The sequence below is a fragment of the Watersipora subatra genome, chromosome 9, assembly GCF_963576615.1.
Source record: "Watersipora subatra chromosome 9, tzWatSuba1.1, whole genome shotgun sequence".
Lineage (NCBI taxonomy): Eukaryota > Metazoa > Bryozoa > Gymnolaemata > Cheilostomatida > Watersiporidae > Watersipora > Watersipora subatra.
The window spans coordinates 31,412,183-31,433,211 of record NC_088716.1 but is presented as its reverse complement, the minus strand read 5'-3'; the positions used below and the strand labels follow the sequence as shown (position 1 = coordinate 31,433,211).

Here is a 21,029-nt window from a genome sequence, read left to right as displayed (position 1 = left end):
TGGGTGAAAGGGCATATATAACCTATATCACTATGAATTCAAGACTGTGGGTGAAAGGGCATGTATATCCTATATCACTATGAATTCAAGACTGTGAGTGAAAGGGCATATATAACCTATATCACTATGAATTCAAGACTGTGGGTGAAAGGGCATATATAACCTATACCACTATGAATTCAAGACTGTCGGTGAAAGGGCATATATAACCTATATCACTATGAATTCAAGACTGTGGGTGAAAGGGCATATATAACCTATATCACTATGAATTCAAGACTGTGGATGAAAGGGCATATATAACCTATATCACTATGAATTCAAGACTGTGGGTGAAAGGGCATATATAACCTATATCACTATGAATTCAAGACTGTCGGTGAAAGGGCATGTATAACCTATATCACTATGAATTCAAGACTGTGGATGAAAGGGCATATATAACCTATATCACTATGAATTCAAGACTGTGGATGAAAGGGCATATATAACCTATATCACTATGAATTCAAGACTGTGGATGAAAGGGCATGTATAACCTATATCACTATGAATTCAAGACTGCGGGTGAAAGGGCATATATAACCTATATCACTATGAATTCAAGACTGTGGGTGAAAGGGCATATATAACCTATATCACTATGAATTCAAGACTGTGGGTGAAAGGGCATATATAACCTATATTACTATGAATTCAAGACTGTGGGTGAAAGGGCATATATAACCTATATTACTATGAATTCAAGACTGTGGGTGAAAGGGCATATATAACCTATATCACTATGAATTCAAAACTGTGAGTGAAAGGGCATATATAACCTATATCACTATGAATTCAAGACTGTGGGTGAAAGGGCATATATAACCTATATTACTATGAATTCAAGACTGTGGGTGAAAGGGCATATATAACCTATATCACTATGAATTCAAGACTGTGGGTGAAAGGGCATGTATATCCTATATCACTATGAATTCAAGACTGTGAGTGAAAGGGCATATATAACCTATATCACTATGAATTCAAGACTGTGGGTGAAAGGGCATATATAACCTATACCACTATGAATTCAAGACTGTCGGTGAAAGGGCATATATAACCTATATCACTATGAATTCAAGACTGTGGGTGAAAGGGCATATATAACCTATATCACTATGAATTCAAGACTGTGGATGAAAGGGCATATATAACCTATATCACTATGAATTCAAGACTGTGGGTGAAAGGGCATATATAACCTATATCACTATGAATTCAAGACTGTGGGTGAAAGGGCATGTATAACCTATATCACTATGAATTCAAGACTGTCGGTGAAAGGGCATATATAACCTATATCACTATGAATTCAAGACTGTGGATGAAAGGGCATATATAACCTATATCACTATGAATTCAAGACTGTGGATGAAAGGGCATATATAACCTATATCACTATGAATTCAAGACTGTGGGTGAAAGGGCATGTATATCCTATAGCACTATGAATTCAAGACTGTGAGTGAAAGGGCATATATAACCTATATCACTATGAATTCAAGACTGTGGATGAAAGGGCATATATAACCTATATCACTATGAATTCAAGACTGTGGATGAAAGGGCATATATAACCTATATCACTATGAATTCAAGACTGTGGATGAAAGGGCATATATAACCTATATCACTATGAATTCAAGACTGTGGATGAAAGGGCATATATAACCTATATCACTATGAATTCAAGACTGTGGGTGAAAGGGCATGTATATCCTATAGCACTATGAATTCAAGACTGTCGGTGAAAGGGCATGTATAACCTATATCACTATGAATTCAAGACTGTGGGTGAAAGGGCATATATAACCTATATCACTATGAATTCAAGACTGTCGGTGAAAGGGCATGTATAACCTATATCACTATGAATTCAAGACTGTGAGTGAAAGGGCATATATAACCTATATCACTATGAATTCAAGACTGTGAGTGAAAGGGCATATATAACCTATATCACTATGAATTCAAGACTGTGAGTGAAAGGGCATATATAACCTATATCACTATGAATTCAAGACTGTGGGTGAAAGGGCATATATAACCTATATCACTATGAATTCAAGACTGTGGGTGAAAGGGCATATATAACCTATATCACTATGAATTCAAGACTGTGGGTGAAAGGGCATATATAACCTATATTACTATGAATTCAAGACTGTGGGTGAAAGGGCATATATAACCTATATTACTATGAATTCAAGACTGTGGGTGAAAGGGCATATATAACCTATATCACTATGAATTCAAGACTGTGAGTGAAAGGGCATATATAACCTATATCACTATGAATTCAAGACTGTGGGTGAAAGGGCATATATAACCTATATTACTATGAATTCAAGACTGTGGGTGAAAGGGCATATATAACCTATATCACTATGAATTCAAGACTGTGGGTGAAAGGGCATGTATATCCTATATCACTATGAATTCAAGACTGTGAGTGAAAGGGCATATATAACCTATATCACTATGAATTCAAGACTGTGGGTGAAAGGGCATATATAACCTATACCACTATGAATTCAAGACTGTCGGTGAAAGGGCATATATAACCTATATCACTATGAATTCAAGACTGTGGGTGAAAGGGCATATATAACCTATATCACTATGAATTCAAGACTGTGGATGAAAGGGCATATATAACCTATATCACTATGAATTCAAGACTGTGGGTGAAAGGGCATATATAACCTATATCACTATGAATTCAAGACTGTGGGTGAAAGGGCATGTATAACCTATATCACTATGAATTCAAGACTGTCGGTGAAAGGGCATATATAACCTATATTACTATGAATTCAAGACTGTGGGTGAAAGGGCATATATAACCTATATCACTATGAATTCAAGACTGTGAGTGAAAGGGCATATATAACCTATATCACTATGAATTCAAGACTGTGGGTGAAAGGGCATATATAACCTATATTACTATGAATTCAAGACTGTGGGTGAAAGGGCATATATAACCTATATTACTATGAATTCAAGACTGTGGGTGAAAGGGCATATATAACCTATATCACTATGAATTCAAGACTGTGGGTGAAAGGGCATATATAACCTATATCACTATGAATTCAAGACTGTCGGTGAAAGGGCATATATAACCTATATCACTATGAATTCAAGACTGTGGGTGAAAGGGCATATATAACCTATATCACTATGAATTCAAGACTGTGAGTGAAAGGGCATATATAACCTATATCACTATGAATTCAAGACTGTGGGTGAAAGGGCATGTATATCCTATATCACTATGAATTCAAGACTGTGAGTGAAAGGGCATATATAACCTATATCACTATGAATTCAAGACTGTGGGTGAAAGGGCATATATAACCTATACCACTATGAATTCAAGACTGTCGGTGAAAGGGCATATATAACCTATATCACTATGAATTCAAGACTGTGGGTGAAAGGGCATATATAACCTATATCACTATGAATTCAAGACTGTGGATGAAAGGGCATATATAACCTATATCACTATGAATTCAAGACTGTGGGTGAAAGGGCATATATAACCTATATCACTATGAATTCAAGACTGTGGGTGAAAGGGCATGTATAACCTATATCACTATGAATTCAAGACTGTGAGTGAAAGGGCATATATAACCTATATCACTATGAATTCAAGACTGTGGGTGAAAGGGCATATATAACCTATATTACTATGAATTCAAGACTGTGGGTGAAAGGGCATATATAACCTATATCACTATGAATTCAAGACTGTGGGTGAAAGGGCTTGTATACCCTATATCACTATGAATTCAAGACTGTGAGTGAAAGGGCATATATAACCTATATCACTATGAATTCAAGACTGTGGGTGAAAGGGCATATATAACCTATACCACTATGAATTCAAGACTGTCGGTGAAAGGGCATATATAACCTATATCACTATGAATTCAAGACTGTGGGTGAAAGGGCATATATAACCTATATCACTATGAATTCAAGACTGTGGATGAAAGGGCATATATAACCTATATCACTATGAATTCAAGACTGTGGGTGAAAGGGCATATATAACCTATATCACTATGAATTCAAGACTGGGTGAAAGGGCATGTATAACCTATATCACTATGAATTCAAGACTGTCGGTGAAAGGGCATATATAACCTATATCACTATGAATTCAAGACTGTGGATGAAAGGGCATATATAACCTATATCACTATGAATTCAAGACTGTGGATGAAAGGGCATATATAACCTATATCACTATGAATTCAAGACTGTGGGTGAAAGGGCATGTATATCCTATAGCACTATGAATTCAAGACTGTCGGTGAAAGGGCATGTATAACCTATATTACTATGAATTCAAGACTGTGGATGAAAGGGCATATATAACCTATATCACTATGAATTCAAGACTGTGGATGAAAGGGCATATATAACCTATATCACTATGAATTCAAGACTGTGGATGAAAGGGCATGTATAACCTATATCACTATGAATTCAAGACTGTGGGTGAAAGGGCATATATAACCTATATCACTATGAATTCAAGACTGTGGGTGAAAGGGCATATATAACCTATATCACTATGAATTCAAGACTGTGGGTGAAAGGGCATATATAACCTATATTACTATGAATTCAAGACTGTGGGTGAAAGGGCATATATAACCTATATTACTATGAATTCAAGACTGTGGGTGAAAGGGCATATATAACCTATATTACTATGAATTCAAGACTGTGGGTGAAAGGGCATATATAACCTATATCACTATGAATTCAAGACTGTGGGTGAAAGGGCATATATAACCTATATCACTATGAATTCAAGACTGTCGGTGAAAGGGCATATATAACCTATATCACTATGAATTCAAGACTGTGGGTGAAAGGGCATATATAACCTATATCACTATGAATTCAAGACTGTGAGTGAAAGGGCATATATAACCTATATCACTATGAATTCAAGACTGTGGGTGAAAGGCATGTATATCCTATATCACTATGAATTCAAGACTGTGAGTGAAAGGGCATATATAACCTATATCACTATGAATTCAAGACTGTGGGTGAAAGGGCATATATAACCTATACCACTATGAATTCAAGACTGTCGGTGAAAGGGCATATATAACCTATATCACTATGAATTCAAGACTGTGGGTGAAAGGGCATATATAACCTATATCACTATGAATTCAAGACTGTGGATGAAAGGGCATATATAACCTATATCACTATGAATTCAAGACTGTGGGTGAAAGGGCATATATAACCTATATCACTATGAATTCAAGACTGTGGGTGAAAGGGCATGTATAACCTATATCACTATGAATTCAAGACTGTGAGTGAAAGGGCATATATAACCTATATCACTATGAATTCAAGGACTGTGGGTGAAAGGGCATATATAACCTATATTACTATGAATTCAAGACTGTGGGTGAAAGGGCATATATAACCTATATCACTATGAATTCAAGACTGTGGGTGAAAGGGCATGTATATCCTATATCACTATGAATTCAAGACTGTGAGTGAAAGGGCATATATAACCTATATCACTATGAATTCAAGACTGTGGGTGAAAGGGCATATATAACCTATACCACTATGAATTCAAGACTGTCGGTGAAAGGGCATATATAACCTATATCACTATGAATTCAAGACTGTGGGTGAAAGGGCATATATAACCTATATCACTATGAATTCAAGACTGTGGATGAAAGGGCATATATAACCTATATCACTATGAATTCAAGACTGTGGGTGAAAGGGCATATATAACCTATATCACTATGAATTCAAGACTGTGGGTGAAAGGGCATGTATAACCTATATCACTATGAATTCAAGACTGTCGGTGAAAGGGCATATATAACCTATATCACTATGAATTCAAGACTGTGGATGAAAGGGCATATATAACCTATATCACTATGAATTCAAGACTGTGGATGAAAGGGCATATATAACCTATATCACTATGAATTCAAGACTGTGGATGAAAGGGCATGTATAACCTATATCACTATGAATTCAAGACTGTGGGTGAAAGGGCATATATAACCTATATCACTATGAATTCAAGACTGTGGGTGAAAGGGCATATATAACCTATATCACTATGAATTCAAGACTGTGGGTGAAAGGGCATATATAACCTATATTACTATGAATTCAAGACTGTGGGTGAAAGGGCATATATAACCTATATTACTATGAATTCAAGACTGTGGGTGAAAGGGCATATATAACCTATATCACTATGAATTCAAGACTGTGAGTGAAAGGGCATATATAACCTATATCACTATGAATTCAAGACTGTGGGTGAAAGGGCATATATAACCTATATTACTATGAATTCAAGACTGTGGGTGAAAGGGCATATATAACCTATATCACTATGAATTCAAGACTGTGGGTGAAAGGGCATGTATATCCTATATCACTATGAATTCAAGACTGTGGGTGAAAGGGCATATATAACCTATATCACTATGAATTCAAGACTGTCGGTGAAAGGGCATATATAACCTATATTACTATGAATTCAAGACTGTGGGTGAAAGGGCATATATAACCTATATCACTATGAATTCAAGACTGTGAGTGAAAGGGCATATATAACCTATATCACTATGAATTCAAGACTGTCGGTGAAAGGGCATATATAACCTATATCACTATGAATTCAAGACTGTGGGTGAAAGGGCATATATAACCTATATCACTATGAATTCAAGACTGTGGATGAAAGGGCATATATAACCTATATCACTATGAATTCAAGACTGTGGGTGAAAGGGCATATATAACCTATATCACTATGAATTCAAGACTGTGGGTGAAAGGGCATGTATAACCTATATCACTATGAATTCAAGACTGTCGGTGAAAGGGCATATATAACCTATATCACTATGAATTCAAGACTGTGGATGAAAGGGCATATATAACCTATATCACTATGAATTCAAGACTGTGGATGAAAGGGCATATATAACCTATATCACTATGAATTCAAGACTGTGGGTGAAAGGGCATGTATATCCTATAGCACTATGAATTCAAGACTGTGAGTGAAAGGGCATATATAACCTATATCACTATGAATTCAAGACTGTGGATGAAAGGGCATATATAACCTATATCACTATGAACTCAAGACTGTGGATGAAAGGGCATATATAACCTATATCACTATGAATTCAAGACTGTGGATGAAAGGGCATATATAACCTATATCACTATGAATTCAAGACTGTGGATGAAAGGGCATATATAACCTATATCACTATGAATTCAAGACTGTGGGTGAAAGGGCATGTATATCCTATAGCACTATGAATTCAAGACTGTCGGTGAAAGGGCATGTATAACCTATATCACTATGAATTCAAGACTGTGGGTGAAAGGGCATATATAACCTATATCACTATGAATTCAAGACTGTCGGTGAAAGGGCATGTATAACCTATATCACTATGAATTCAAGACTGTGAGTGAAAGGGCATATATAACCTATATCACTATGAATTCAAGACTGTGAGTGAAAGGGCATATATAACCTATATCACTATGAATTCAAGACTGTGAGTGAAAGGGCATATATAACCTATATCACTATGAATTCAAGACTGTGGGTGAAAGGGCATATATAACCTATATCACTATGAATTCAAGACTGTGGGTGAAAGGGCATATATAACCTATATCACTATGAATTCAAGACTGTGGGTGAAAGGGCATATATAACCTATATTACTATGAATTCAAGACTGTGGGTGAAAGGGCATATATAACCTATATTACTATGAATTCAAGACTGTGGGTGAAAGGGCATATATAACCTATAGCACTATGAATTCAAGACTGTGAGTGAAAGGGCATATATAACCTATATCACTATGAATTCAAGACTGTGGGTGAAAGGGCATATATAACCTATATTACTATGAATTCAAGACTGTGGGTGAAAGGGCATATATAACCTATATCACTATGAATTCAAGACTGTGGGTGAAAGGGCATGTATATTCTATATCACTATGAATTCAAGACTGTGAGTGAAAGGGCATATATAACCTATATCACTATGAATTCAAGACTGTGGGTGAAAGGGCATATATAACCTATACCACTATGAATTCAAGACTGTCGGTGAAAGGGCATATATAACCTATATCACTATGAATTCAAGACTGTGGGTGAAAGGGCATATATAACCTATATCACTATGAATTCAAGACTGTGGATGAAAGGGCATATATAACCTATATCACTATGAATTCAAGACTGTGGGTGAAAGGGCATATATAACCTATATCACTATGAATTCAAGACTGTGGGTGAAAGGGCATGTATAACCTATATCACTATGAATTCAAGACTGTCGGTGAAAGGGCATATATAACCTATATCACTATGAATTCAAGACAGTGGATGAAAGGGCATATATAACCTATATCACTATGAATTCAAGACTGTGGATGAAAGGGCATATATAACCTATATCACTATGAATTCAAGACTGTGGGTGAAAGGGCATGTATATCCTATAGCACTATGAATTCAAGACTGTGAGTGAAAGGGCATATATAACCTATATCACTATGAATTCAAGACTGTGGATGAAAGGGCATATATAACCTATATCACTATGAATTCAAGACTGTGGATGAAAGGGCATATATAACCTATATCACTATGAATTCAAGACTGTGGATGAAAGGGCATATATAACCTATATCACTATGAATTCAAGACTGTGGATGAAAGGGCATATATAACCTATATCACTATGAATTCAAGACTGTGGGTGAAAGGGCATGTATATCCTATAGCACTATGAATTCAAGACTGTCGGTGAAAGGGCATGTATAACCTATATCACTATGAATTCAAGACTGTGGGTGAAAGGGCATATATAACCTATATCACTATGAATTCAAGACTGTCGGTGAAAGGGCATGTATAACCTATATCACTATGAATTCAAGACTGTGAGTGAAAGGGCATATATAACCTATATCACTATGAATTCAAGACTGTGAGTGAAAGGGCATATATAACCTATATCACTATGAATTCAAGACTGTGAGTGAAAGGGCATATATAACCTATATCACTATGAATTCAAGACTGTGGGTGAAAGGGCATATATAACCTATATCACTATGAATTCAAGACTGTGGGTGAAAGGGCATATATAACCTATATCACTATGAATTCAAGACTGTGGGTGAAAGGGCATATATAACCTATATTACTATGAATTCAAGACTGTGGGTGAAAGGGCATATATAACCTATATTACTATGAATTCAAGACTGTGGGTGAAAGGGCATATATAACCTATAGCACTATGAATTCAAGACTGTGAGTGAAAGGGCATATATAACCTATATCACTATGAATTCAAGACTGTGGGTGAAAGGGCATATATAACCTATATTACTATGAATTCAAGACTGTGGGTGAAAGGGCATATATAACCTATATCACTATGAATTCAAGACTGTGGGTGAAAGGGCATGTATATCCTATATCACTATGAATTCAAGACTGTGAGTGAAAGGGCATATATAACCTATATCACTATGAATTCAAGACTGTGGGTGAAAGGGCATATATAACCTATACCACTATGAATTCAAGACTGTCGGTGAAAGGGCATATATAACCTATATCACTATGAATTCAAGACTGTGGGTGAAAGGGCATATATAACCTATATCACTATGAATTCAAGACTGTGGATGAAAGGGCATATATAACCTATATCACTATGAATTCAAGACTGTGGGTGAAAGGGCATATATAACCTATATCACTATGAATTCAAGACTGTGGGTGAAAGGGCATGTATAACCTATATCACTATGAATTCAAGACTGTCGGTGAAAGGGCATATATAACCTATATCACTATGAATTCAAGACAGTGGATGAAAGGGCATATATAACCTATATCACTATGAATTCAAGACTGTGGATGAAAGGGCATATATAACCTATATCACTATGAATTCAAGACTGTGGGTGAAAGGGCATGTATATCCTATAGCACTATGAATTCAAGACTGTGAGTGAAAGGGCATATATAACCTATATCACTATGAATTCAAGACTGTGGATGAAAGGGCATATATAACCTATATCACTATGAATTCAAGACTGTGGATGAAAGGGCATATATAACCTATATCACTATGAATTCAAGACTGTGGATGAAAGGGCATATATAACCTATATCACTATGAATTCAAGACTGTGGATGAAAGGGCATATATAACCTATATCACTATGAATTCAAGACTGTGGGTGAAAGGGCATGTATATCCTATAGCACTATGAATTCAAGACTGTCGGTGAAAGGGCATGTATAACCTATATCACTATGAATTCAAGACTGTGGGTGAAAGGGCATATATAACCTATATCACTATGAATTCAAGACTGTCGGTGAAAGGGCATGTATAACCTATATCACTATGAATTCAAGACTGTGAGTGAAAGGGCATATATAACCTATATCACTATGAATTCAAGACTGTGAGTGAAAGGGCATATATAACCTATATCACTATGAATTCAAGACTGTGAGTGAAAGGGCATATATAACCTATATCACTATGCACTAAAGACTGTGGGTGAAAGGGCATCTATAACTTCAGGGCTACCCGTAAGCAGATAATCATCCAGATCAGGCTAAAAACTAGATTACCTAATCATTCAGAAAAGTTGGTAATATTATGCATGACGGCAACTTGGCAAAGAACTGGCAAGTTATTCTGCTTCAATAATATAAGTATCAAAAAACCACCTTCGCACACTAGGTCGGATAAGTAGGTCGGATAAGTAGGTCGGATAAGTAGGTCGGATAAGTAGGTCGGAAAATGCTGTATATTGAGTATAAAGTCTAATGACAATGCTCAGGTCTTTCTACACATACCACAGCGATTCAGTTTATCAACAATAAATTCCTACCGAAATGACAAGTTTCTTACACAGGTAAGGAGCCTCTACATTCATGCCTTTATAGGGGTGGTCACACGAGAGCTGAAACGAACTAAATGATGTCGGTGTCAATTGTAAACTGTTCGGCCGAAGACATTTCTGGCCGAAACTAACCATTTCAGTCGTACTCGAAATTTCGTGGCCGAACCCCTGCTCATATAGGCTAGTTAAAATTCTAGCGAGCACGCGTCACATTTTTCCTTAGGTCTGTGAGCAAAATTAAAAAAGAAATTACATGATCTTTTTATCTCGTTAATTAAACAACATGAAGCAATTTACGACAAGGCTCACCCAGACTACATAGAAAAGATGGCATCATTTACCATATTTGGTCCTTCATTTTGAATGAAATGAGAGCTCACAAAACTATATGGAAGTTGTTGGTAAATAAGTAAAATGGGTAATTAAAAGACGTCATCCATTGTCATATGATGATACATTGGAAAATGATTTTGCCGGGCTTTACCCAGACACGATGTAGCTTGTGATAGTGTTGAAAACATGTAAGATGTTGCAATTAATCTTTGCATAAATGTAAGAAAATGGGTGTGGTTTTCTTTCATGTAGAATAGAAGTAATGTGTGATACTCATCCTGATGAAGAATCGTTGACTGATTTATTTATGTAAAACCACAGTATTGTGATGAATACTGTTTTTGTTCGTAAAGTACTCAGCATAGAAAAACGTTCATAGGTTACCAAAAAATGTAATTTTGTTGATAGGAAGGGTTGGCAAAATATCTGTAACGAGTAATTTTTTTTGAGCAGCTAAACGATCTTCTGATAAGTCTGCTGCGTAATTATAATTAATAATTGTTCTTCAAAGTTTTGTTGTTGTTGTTTACAATAAAAATATTTAGCTCAAATACATAAAAACTAGAATGAAACAGTGTCTTGTACCCATGCATATGGTATCTAAGAAGCGAAGTGACTTCGGATGCCGTGGGACATGTAGCTTAGCCGAACCGAAACAACCTCGGAACCGAACCAAATCTAAGTCGGTTCGGCCATTGTTTGACCACGGCTTTAGACTGCTTTTATTGCTCCCATAACAATGACACACGCTGCCGGGCAGTAACCCATATCCACTCAAAGCTGTCTGTCCTTGACAGCCTATAACTAGTGCATCAAGGCCTGCGTAACCAATAGAAAAATAGCCAATAAGAATAAGAAAAATACATGTAGAGCACTTTGCTTGTATTATCAAGTATGAATGTACTGAGTAAGTATGTATGTACTGAGTAAGTATGTATGTACTGTATGTATTATGAAGTATGTATGTTTGCATTATTGCTTAAATGATCGCCTATACTCCATATATCGCCTCCATGTATACTCCTATACTCCTATACTCCATATATCATAAAACTAGTTGCAACAGAAATCAGCTAAAATCAAACAGAGTATCACTGCATTTTAATGCTTCGAATGAGTTCAGAGTTGCTTCCACACAGAATCATAGAAATGGTAAAATTTAAATGCATTCACCACTATTTGGCTGAATTTGTTCAAAAGCATTCCAAGGATCAAAGTAAGAGTACTTCAACGTCATAAAAAACGCTCACTGCTGATCGATCCGGAATGCCAAGACTCGAATAAGCTCTCCCCAGTAAAGGTAAGCAAATTCAAGCACACAACCACGCGGGTCTCAGCTACAAAAACGTTCAACTGCTACTCGATACTGTCGCTTCTCGACTTTTTGCCTTTACATTAAAATTTTTATGCTAAGGATGCTTGTACGAGGATAACAAAATAACAATTTTTTAAGTACAACTAGTTGACTAGCGAGAATATAAAAGTATTTATGACCGGAAAAAGAGTCTACTTCGACACATTTTGTTTTGAGGAATACATCGTAAATCCTGGAGAAATCTATAGAGCAACTCTGAATCGTTGAAATGGTAGGGTGCGGAATTCTTGAGCAGCATGCAACTCAGAACCAATTCGAATCATGGGAACGCTGTGTATCATCCATTATACATACTAGAAATTCTCCTGTTATACAGCCTGACCTGATAATGGAATAAGTGATAATTGAAAAAAGAAAGGGTAGTGCTGGTTGTTGAAAAAGTAGTTGTCAGCAGGAATTGACAGAGACTACTATCTCAGACCTATGTTTTACAACAATAAAATAAATATTAATTAAAGCTGTAGGCCTAACCTAATGTAATGTATGTAATTTAACAACAGCAAAAAGAAAATATGTTTATTATAACTCTGAAATGCAATATTAGAAGTAAAATGGCAAGCTGCTGTGTAATATACACAGTTTGAAAGATGGTTGTGTTGAATTATAGAATGGTTTTGATAGCGATCTTTAAAGAATAGAGAAAGCATAATATTATTATGCTTTATTAGTTATCTTGAGGTGTTGACTGATGTTCTAAAAAAAGAATCAAGGAGATTGACCCCCTAGAAGCTGAGATATAGACAGCCAAACACAGGTCTACCTTATAAAGAATCAGAGGAAAACCCTTCGAAAATACCGAAAACTGTGACGTATAAAATCGACTTATTGGTCATGTGCCGGAGTTGCGCACCCTTACCGCCGTTACTTATAATGATTGTTTTGGTTACGAGATGTGAAACGCTTCTCGCGATAGTAAATAATTTACATACTAGCTCTGGTTTCTCAGGAAAATCATCCAAACAATGTGTGGTAAAGGCATTTGCCCACAACCCCTCGCCATGATTTTTTAAAGCGGATGAGCAGATTTTAACTATTGTGCTTCAAATTTTAACTCGATCTCCACGGATAAGCTCCGAAGATCATCTGTTCAACGAACGGCGCGTGTATAGTCTATATGCGATATCCGCGATTGCAGTTTGTTTAGAATAAGAAATAGGAATGGGACTTTTTGTTCCTTCATCATTTTTCTACTGTGTATCTACTGCAGCATTCAGTTGATTTTCATGATTATCGCCACTATTAACAGACTGGAAGTTCACTACAGCCATAATCTTAAAAAGACTAACTTGACCGTGCTGCTCTTGCTATAAGAAAAGAAAACGATAACTTTTGCTTTGATTTTTCTATTGATCTATTATCTTATCTATGATTATTTTTTTATGATTTATATAATATTCATAATGCATATTATACAAAATAATAATATAACTGCGTATAGAATAAATGATGTAACTAATATAATTTGTAGAAAATTCCAAATGATAACCGAGATTGATGAATGATTTAATTGATTCTATTTATTGGCTATAGTTAAAAAATCTGAACAACGCTAAAGATGAGTCTGAATAGGGAAGCTAAGTAGGAGAACAACAAAACTGAGCTGAACTAGCAAGATAGCGAAATGTTGCGAAATAATAGATGCGTGTAATTATTTTATGCTAAAACTAATCTACACGTCAGAGGGACTGGTTCGGAATTCTAGGAGCGATGATTGTTAGGCCCAATTTGATTGTTCTATACTTCCAGGGATTAAACCAATTAAAACGCCGTGATTGTTATAGGAGAGCGCATTAGTTGGCTTAATTGACCAATGACACACAAGTCGATTTTATACGTCATATATTGATGATGACCAAAACACTTTTGTTTTTTGGTAGACCTGTGTTTGGCTGGCTATATCTCAGCTTCTGGTTGGTCAATCTCCTTGATTCTTTTTTTAGAACATCAGTCAACACCTCAAGATGAATAATAAAGCATAATAATATTATGCTTTCTCTATTCTTTAACAGAAAGCTTAACTGAAAAGAAAAGTTTTCTGCAAACTGGAGCAAAAGAAAAAAATGTTCTCGTCATAAAGGGGCTCTGTAGTTCGGCCCTAGCTTGTACATAACATGTAAAAAATTTTGGCTAACGTTATAGATAATTTAATGAAACCTTCGGTAATTGGATAAAAAAACCATAGGCTAATAAACTGTGTACCACAATTTCGTACCTGTAAATCGGTCTACGCCTCAAACGGTCTACGTTTATTACAGAAACCTTGGGATAAATAAATTCGAATAATTATTCTTATAATTAAATCTTATAATAATTTTATAAAATCAAATAACTATTCTTATAATTAAATATTTTTGCAAGATATTAAAAACGGAAAAATATTAAAGACCTTCGGCAATTCGACAATGCGATAGACTGGTGAAATGAGCACATTCTTTTCGTGAAATGCGCACTGCTTAATAGTTCTACTATCTGCCGCACAGCTTTATTGGCATATCGTTGGCCGGTTTTAATTTTGATTAAAAAAAGGTTTTCAAATTTTTTAATGCGATTTTTGGCCAAATTAATCTGTCTAGTTGTGTATAATGCGATCAGATGGGTAAGGTTTAGGACAGTGTCTACAAATAAGTAAGACTTGGTAACATAGTTAAATAGGTTTATATGTGTTTTGTATCATTATTATATTTAAACGACACCATTGAAAAATGGTTAAATTTGTTGATGAGATTTCGGTACAAGGGTTTGCAACGGTATTGATGAATAATTTTCGTGAGTTGTGTGCACATATGCATTTATCATAAATCTCCCAAACAATTGCTTCGCTCGTGTTTGGTCGTGGGATTCCACAATAACGTATACCTCCTATAACATATACCGCCTATAACGTATACCTCCTATAACGTATACCTCCTATAACGTATACCTCCTATAACTTATACCTCCTATAACGTATACCTTCTATAACGTATACCTTCTATAACGTATTCCTCCTATAACGTATACCTCCTATAACTTATACCTTCTATAACGTATACCTCCTATAACGTATACCTCCTATAACATATACCTCCTATAACTTATACCTTCTATAACGTATACCTCCTATAACATATACCTCCTATAACGAGTACATCCTATAACATATACCTTCTATAACATAAATTCCAGATAACATAAAAAATTTATGTGAAGCTTTTGCTTCGCACTGCGTAAAAAATTCCATATAAAGTAAAGTGTCAAGTCAGGAGAACTCTCAAATTCGATCTGAATGAATGTTAGTCCATCTTGCCGCACAGAAAAACAAATGACGTGTGTATAGCGTTATATCTATATTATATATACAACTTTCGCGACATTCTAGTTCGTCAAAATAAATCGTCAAATGGGTCGACAAAATAGGATAGCTGCGCAATCATTCATAAATACAAAAGTATTCGATTGGTGCAGGTGTTACTCCATGGGTCTACTAATCTGAATGTCACGATTTGGATTGTTGTTAAAAACTCTCTTTTATCCTAACCTTGACACCTGGGTATAGGCAGACAACAAACAAGTTGAACCACTTTTTATAGTAAAAACATTTTGTCATTTTGCCCTATTGTAGATGTATCAAATACTTGTTATCAGTTTCACTTTGCCGTTTCTTCTGCAGGTTGCTGTTTAGACAAAATAAGCGAAACCCTGCAAATGAACGACGAAAATGTGCAGTCCAAATCAATTTACTGTAAAATAAATGCAATCGATGTCTATAAAATCAGTGAGATTAACCATGAAAAGGAGAAAAGTTGTCGCTTCAAACTAAAAATACTGCAGTTATGGTACAGCCTAAAAATTAAAAGTGATACGTCAAGTTTTTCCTTTTTGCATGGACAAAGGGGTGAGTTTGGAAAGATCTTGGTACAGATTAGGCACTTCACCTGTATTTCACTGTTCTAATAACGTAAACTCCCTATAACGTAAACGTTCCGAGACCGAATTTATTTACGCTGTATGAGTGCTTACTGTACTTAACTACAAATATCAAGGACGAGCATGTAATCACTCTGTGACTTACTAAACATGACCCCTGATGTGTAGGTTCTCTCCTTGGTGCAAGCAGCACAGTCCTGCTCGATCACAGCTCCTCGGCTCTCCAAAAAAGGATCATCACAAATCTGTGGGTCATAGTTATCAGCTTTGGTGGTATCACACACATAGCACCTTATTCCTCCATTGATTCCTTTAAGAAATAAAAAACGTTTATGACAAAAATTTGGAGACAGATCGGTCTCATAATCACAAATTTCCTTCAACAACAATCTAAGACTCTTTGTATGCCGGATGCGCATCTTCATATATGTATATATATATATATATATATATATATATATATATATATATATATATATATATATATATATATACATGTATATATATAGAACACAAATTCTTAGAGTAAAAAGGCATAATCTTTAGCCCTTTTGCAAGAATGATAGCCGGGTGAAAAATTAAAGCTCTGCTAAGCTGCAAAGCTGAGTACAGTTTGGAAGCATTTTTCAACAGAAGCCAGTAAATATATCTACGGTACATACTTTTTGAAACTCGTGACCAGATAATACATCTATTTACCTCTTGGAGTCGTAACCACTTAATAGTAAATCACATATTTACATCAAAAGCATTGCGTGTGAGTACTCCACCTACCCGCAGGGCTGTACGGACTCACTGTATCTCCAATGCAAGTTGGTAGCAAAATATAACAAATGACCAACGAAAATCTACTTACCCTTTGTGACTGTTAAGATAATCAAAAATGTAACAATTACTCTGTTATGTTTCATTTTTTATATTGTTTGACACTTCATGTGCACGAACAGGGACTTACTATCGCTATTTTCTACTACATGTAGTTGATGCTAGGTAGGTCGCGTTAACGACTCGACTTGCCCGTAGTCACGCTTCAGCGCCCAAGTGATGGCGAATAAAAACTGTCGTTCCTGCGATGTCATACGAGTTTTGGTATTGTGTGGCCTAAGATTGACGGCCAGATCTAAAAAAAATAACGATTTGTGAGTTTCTAGCCGCAATTCCTAAATCGGTTGCGGAATGTACACGTAAATTAATTTCGGCGCATACAATATAACTGTGCGTTAATAAGGTCGTTTCTACGCAACTACAAAACTGCTAATGCTAGTTGCACTGAGTAGTTGTAGTAGGCTGTTGTTGTAAATGGTTTTTAGTATACTTTTGAATAGAGCTTGTACATTGATAATATTATTACAAACTATTACGTATGTACTACACTGCAAAACGGTTATTTTGTATGACTACAGCAGGTTTTGGCTTGCCCACAAAACTGTTTTACTTTTTCTTCTAATTACAATACTGTGATGGAAACGTATGTTGCCATCTCCTTTTTCCTTTATATCATTTGGAGTTGTATTCTCTTTTTCATTTATGTAACCACGCCCCTAAAGGAGGCTGGCCCTTGCTACCTTATTTGCATATTCAGCTGTATTTAAGGCAGAGCCTCGGCTCATTTACGTTGTTCAATATATGCCTTGCATCTGGAACCATACTCTTCTGTTACTTGCGCAATAGCAGAACCACACCGAGCACTTACTTTACTCCAAGACTCAGTCTATGGACTGTGCTTTGGGAGTAAAGCCACAGAAACACTGTCGACCCCGTCGACCTCAGGTCGACCTTGTCGAACTAGTATAGTACCACTCAGGGAGCAATTCCTGTTGTAAGGTGGTTGATGTGGACCGGTGGTGTAAGTCGACCTAGTCGCCTCCGCGTGTTGGCCACGGGCAACCCTTACACAGCCCCTGTGAAGAGTGAATGCAGACCGGTAGAGTAAGCCGACCTAGTCGCCTCTATGTGTTGGTCGCAGGATCCAACACACTGGTGGCAGCAGTGGGATTTGACCACGGACTTCTAAGATAACCCTTGTAACCATGCCAAGCAGCCGACGGAGTGCTACCAGAGATCTGGCTGAGGCAGAGTTACACCATGTCGACCAGATTGGTCAACTGACAGAGGCTATTACTAGAGCCTTACAAATACCTAAGAAGGAAGCTAGCTTCAAGCCACCGAAGTTCGATGGGAGTGAAGATGTAGAGTTGTTCATCTCCCAGTTCGAGGAGGTTGCGGAAGCTAATGAGTGGAGTGAGAAGGCCACTCTCCTCCACCTGCGTGAGACATTGAAGGAGGGAGCCAGAAGCTGTAGTCGAGGAGACTCGCCTGCCTCCATCTTCTCGGCTTTACGCACAAAGTACGGGCTCTCCCCGAGAAAGGCTAAGAGTAGGCTCCATCTCAAGAGGGAACCAAAGACGAGCCTCCAAGAACACGCAACAGAAATGGAGCGTCTGGTGAAGATAGCATACGCTGACCTTCCAGACTCCTACCAATCCAGTATGGCCATGGATGCGTTTTCCCTGACCCTGGGAAACACGCCCCTCCAACGCCATCTTTTGGCAATGAAGGCCCAGAGCTTGGCAGCCAGGCTGCTATATCAGTTTAACAGGTTATCCCTGAAGCAGTGCAGGCAGGGAATGAGTTCCTGCAAATTCAGCCCTCTCTTCCTCGGCTTGGTGCCCGACCCATAATAATGACAGTGGAGGAGGAGGAGGCTACCCCTGCTACAGTCGCCCCCGTTCACTCGGATCCCCCATCAGCCACCCTGAATGACGTCCTGATGGCTATAAAAGGATTAGCGGATGGACTAAGGGAAGGAAATCTGTTGGGACAACGGGGAGTGGAGAAAAGGGGACCGAATTGTTGGGGTTGCGGCCAGACAGGGCACACCCAACGCCGGTGCCCTCAAGTCTCCCAAGGACGACCACCTGAAGCCACGAGGTCGGGAAACGGTTCCCATCCACTGCAGTAGGGGGAAGTACTGACTGTGGATCGAATATACCCCTGCAAGGCCAGTGGCAACGGCCACGACGGACTAGGCGACACAGGCTTCCCCCTGCTCGCCACCGGTCCTCTTGCATAACCAGTATCAACCCTTACCTGAGTGTGCAGGTCTCCCACCCTCAGAAGCCAAGGAAGAAACGTACGTCTGGCCAAAGCCGTCTCGGCCTTCCAAAAAAGGCCCCCAGAGAATGAGCAAAGCCAGACGAACTCACGGAGACGAATCATGGAAGCCGCATAATAGCAGCTATTTCTTGCCAGATCGCATCGGAGGTCAGCCCGTCCAGTTTCTCGTGGACACCGGATGCACCTCTAATCTGTTGGGACGACATGTCTTTGAGCGCTTACCCAAGGATGTCAAAAGCCAATTAGAGGTTCGGGAAGACTATGGACGAATGGCAGATGGTACCCGGCTGCAGTTTCACGGACTCATCACTCTCCCAGTCAGAGTCAGGAGTGTCCAGGTTACTGTATCTCTCGTGGTGTGTGCCTTGAAGGAGGACGCCATCCTGAGCATGCCCTTCTTGGTCGACCACCACTGTGAGATGAACTTTCAGCAACCCACGTTGGTGTTAAATGGGCAGAAGTTGACTTGCACTGACCGAGAGGGTCGACCTCTGACAAGTAGAGTTCAAATAATGCGAGCCACAACGCTTCCCCCTCGAACTGAGGTCCTGGTTGCCGGACGTCTCACGTCCTCATCCTATCAACCAGTCGGGTTAATCGAGGGAATAAGAAACGGTTACATGGTGGCCGCCAGCCTACATCAACCCGGTAAGAAGGGGAGAGTGGCCATCCGCTGCATGAATCCCACCGACCATCCAGTCAGCGTGACGGCAGGGACGGTCGTGGGACATAACACTGGAGTCGGGCCGGACGAAATAGGGGTCCCCTGGACAGCGAGAGGAGAGGCCGAGATTTCTAAGGAACCTCCCCCTTCTGCTTCCAGCGTACCTCCCCACATGCTGGACTTGCTCCAACAGGCGGCGCCACATTGCTCGTCCCCTACCGAGCACCGAAGGATGGAAGACCTTTTGGTCCGTTATGCGGATGTATTCAGCCAAGGAAGCGAGGACGTGGGGCGTACCACCCTGGTACAGCACGAGATCCCCCTCCTTCCAGAGGCGCAACCCATCCGTCGGTAGCTCAGGTCTTGGACGAGAGAATATTCAGCTACTTCGGTCTGCCCGAAATTATCCACACCGACCAGGGGAGCCAATTCGAGTCCTCTTTATTCCAAGAGCTATGTGACTTGTGGGGAGTCGACAAATCTAGGACCACTCCGTACCACCCCAAAGGGAATGGTGTGGTTGAAAGAAATAATCGTGTACTGGGTGACTCCCTACGAGCCCTCTTAC

The 21,029-nt window shown here is 38.1% G+C and overlaps 1 protein-coding gene across 1 annotated transcript in view; it reads right to left on the bottom strand.

The window, feature by feature from the left end:
* Positions 1–17,674, bottom strand: part of LOC137404331 (uncharacterized) — a 52,874-nt gene extending 35,200 nt beyond the window's left edge. Inside the window, exons 1-2 of the mRNA XM_068090524.1 lie at positions 17,537–17,674; positions 16,826–16,990 (exon numbers count right to left, since the gene is read on the bottom strand). Coding sequence (XP_067946625.1) covers positions 16,826–16,990; positions 17,537–17,591 — 220 coding nt within the window. The 5' untranslated portion in view covers positions 17,592–17,674. The remainder of the gene's footprint in view (positions 1–16,825; positions 16,991–17,536) is intronic.
* Positions 17,675–21,029: the final 3,355 nt, after the last annotated feature.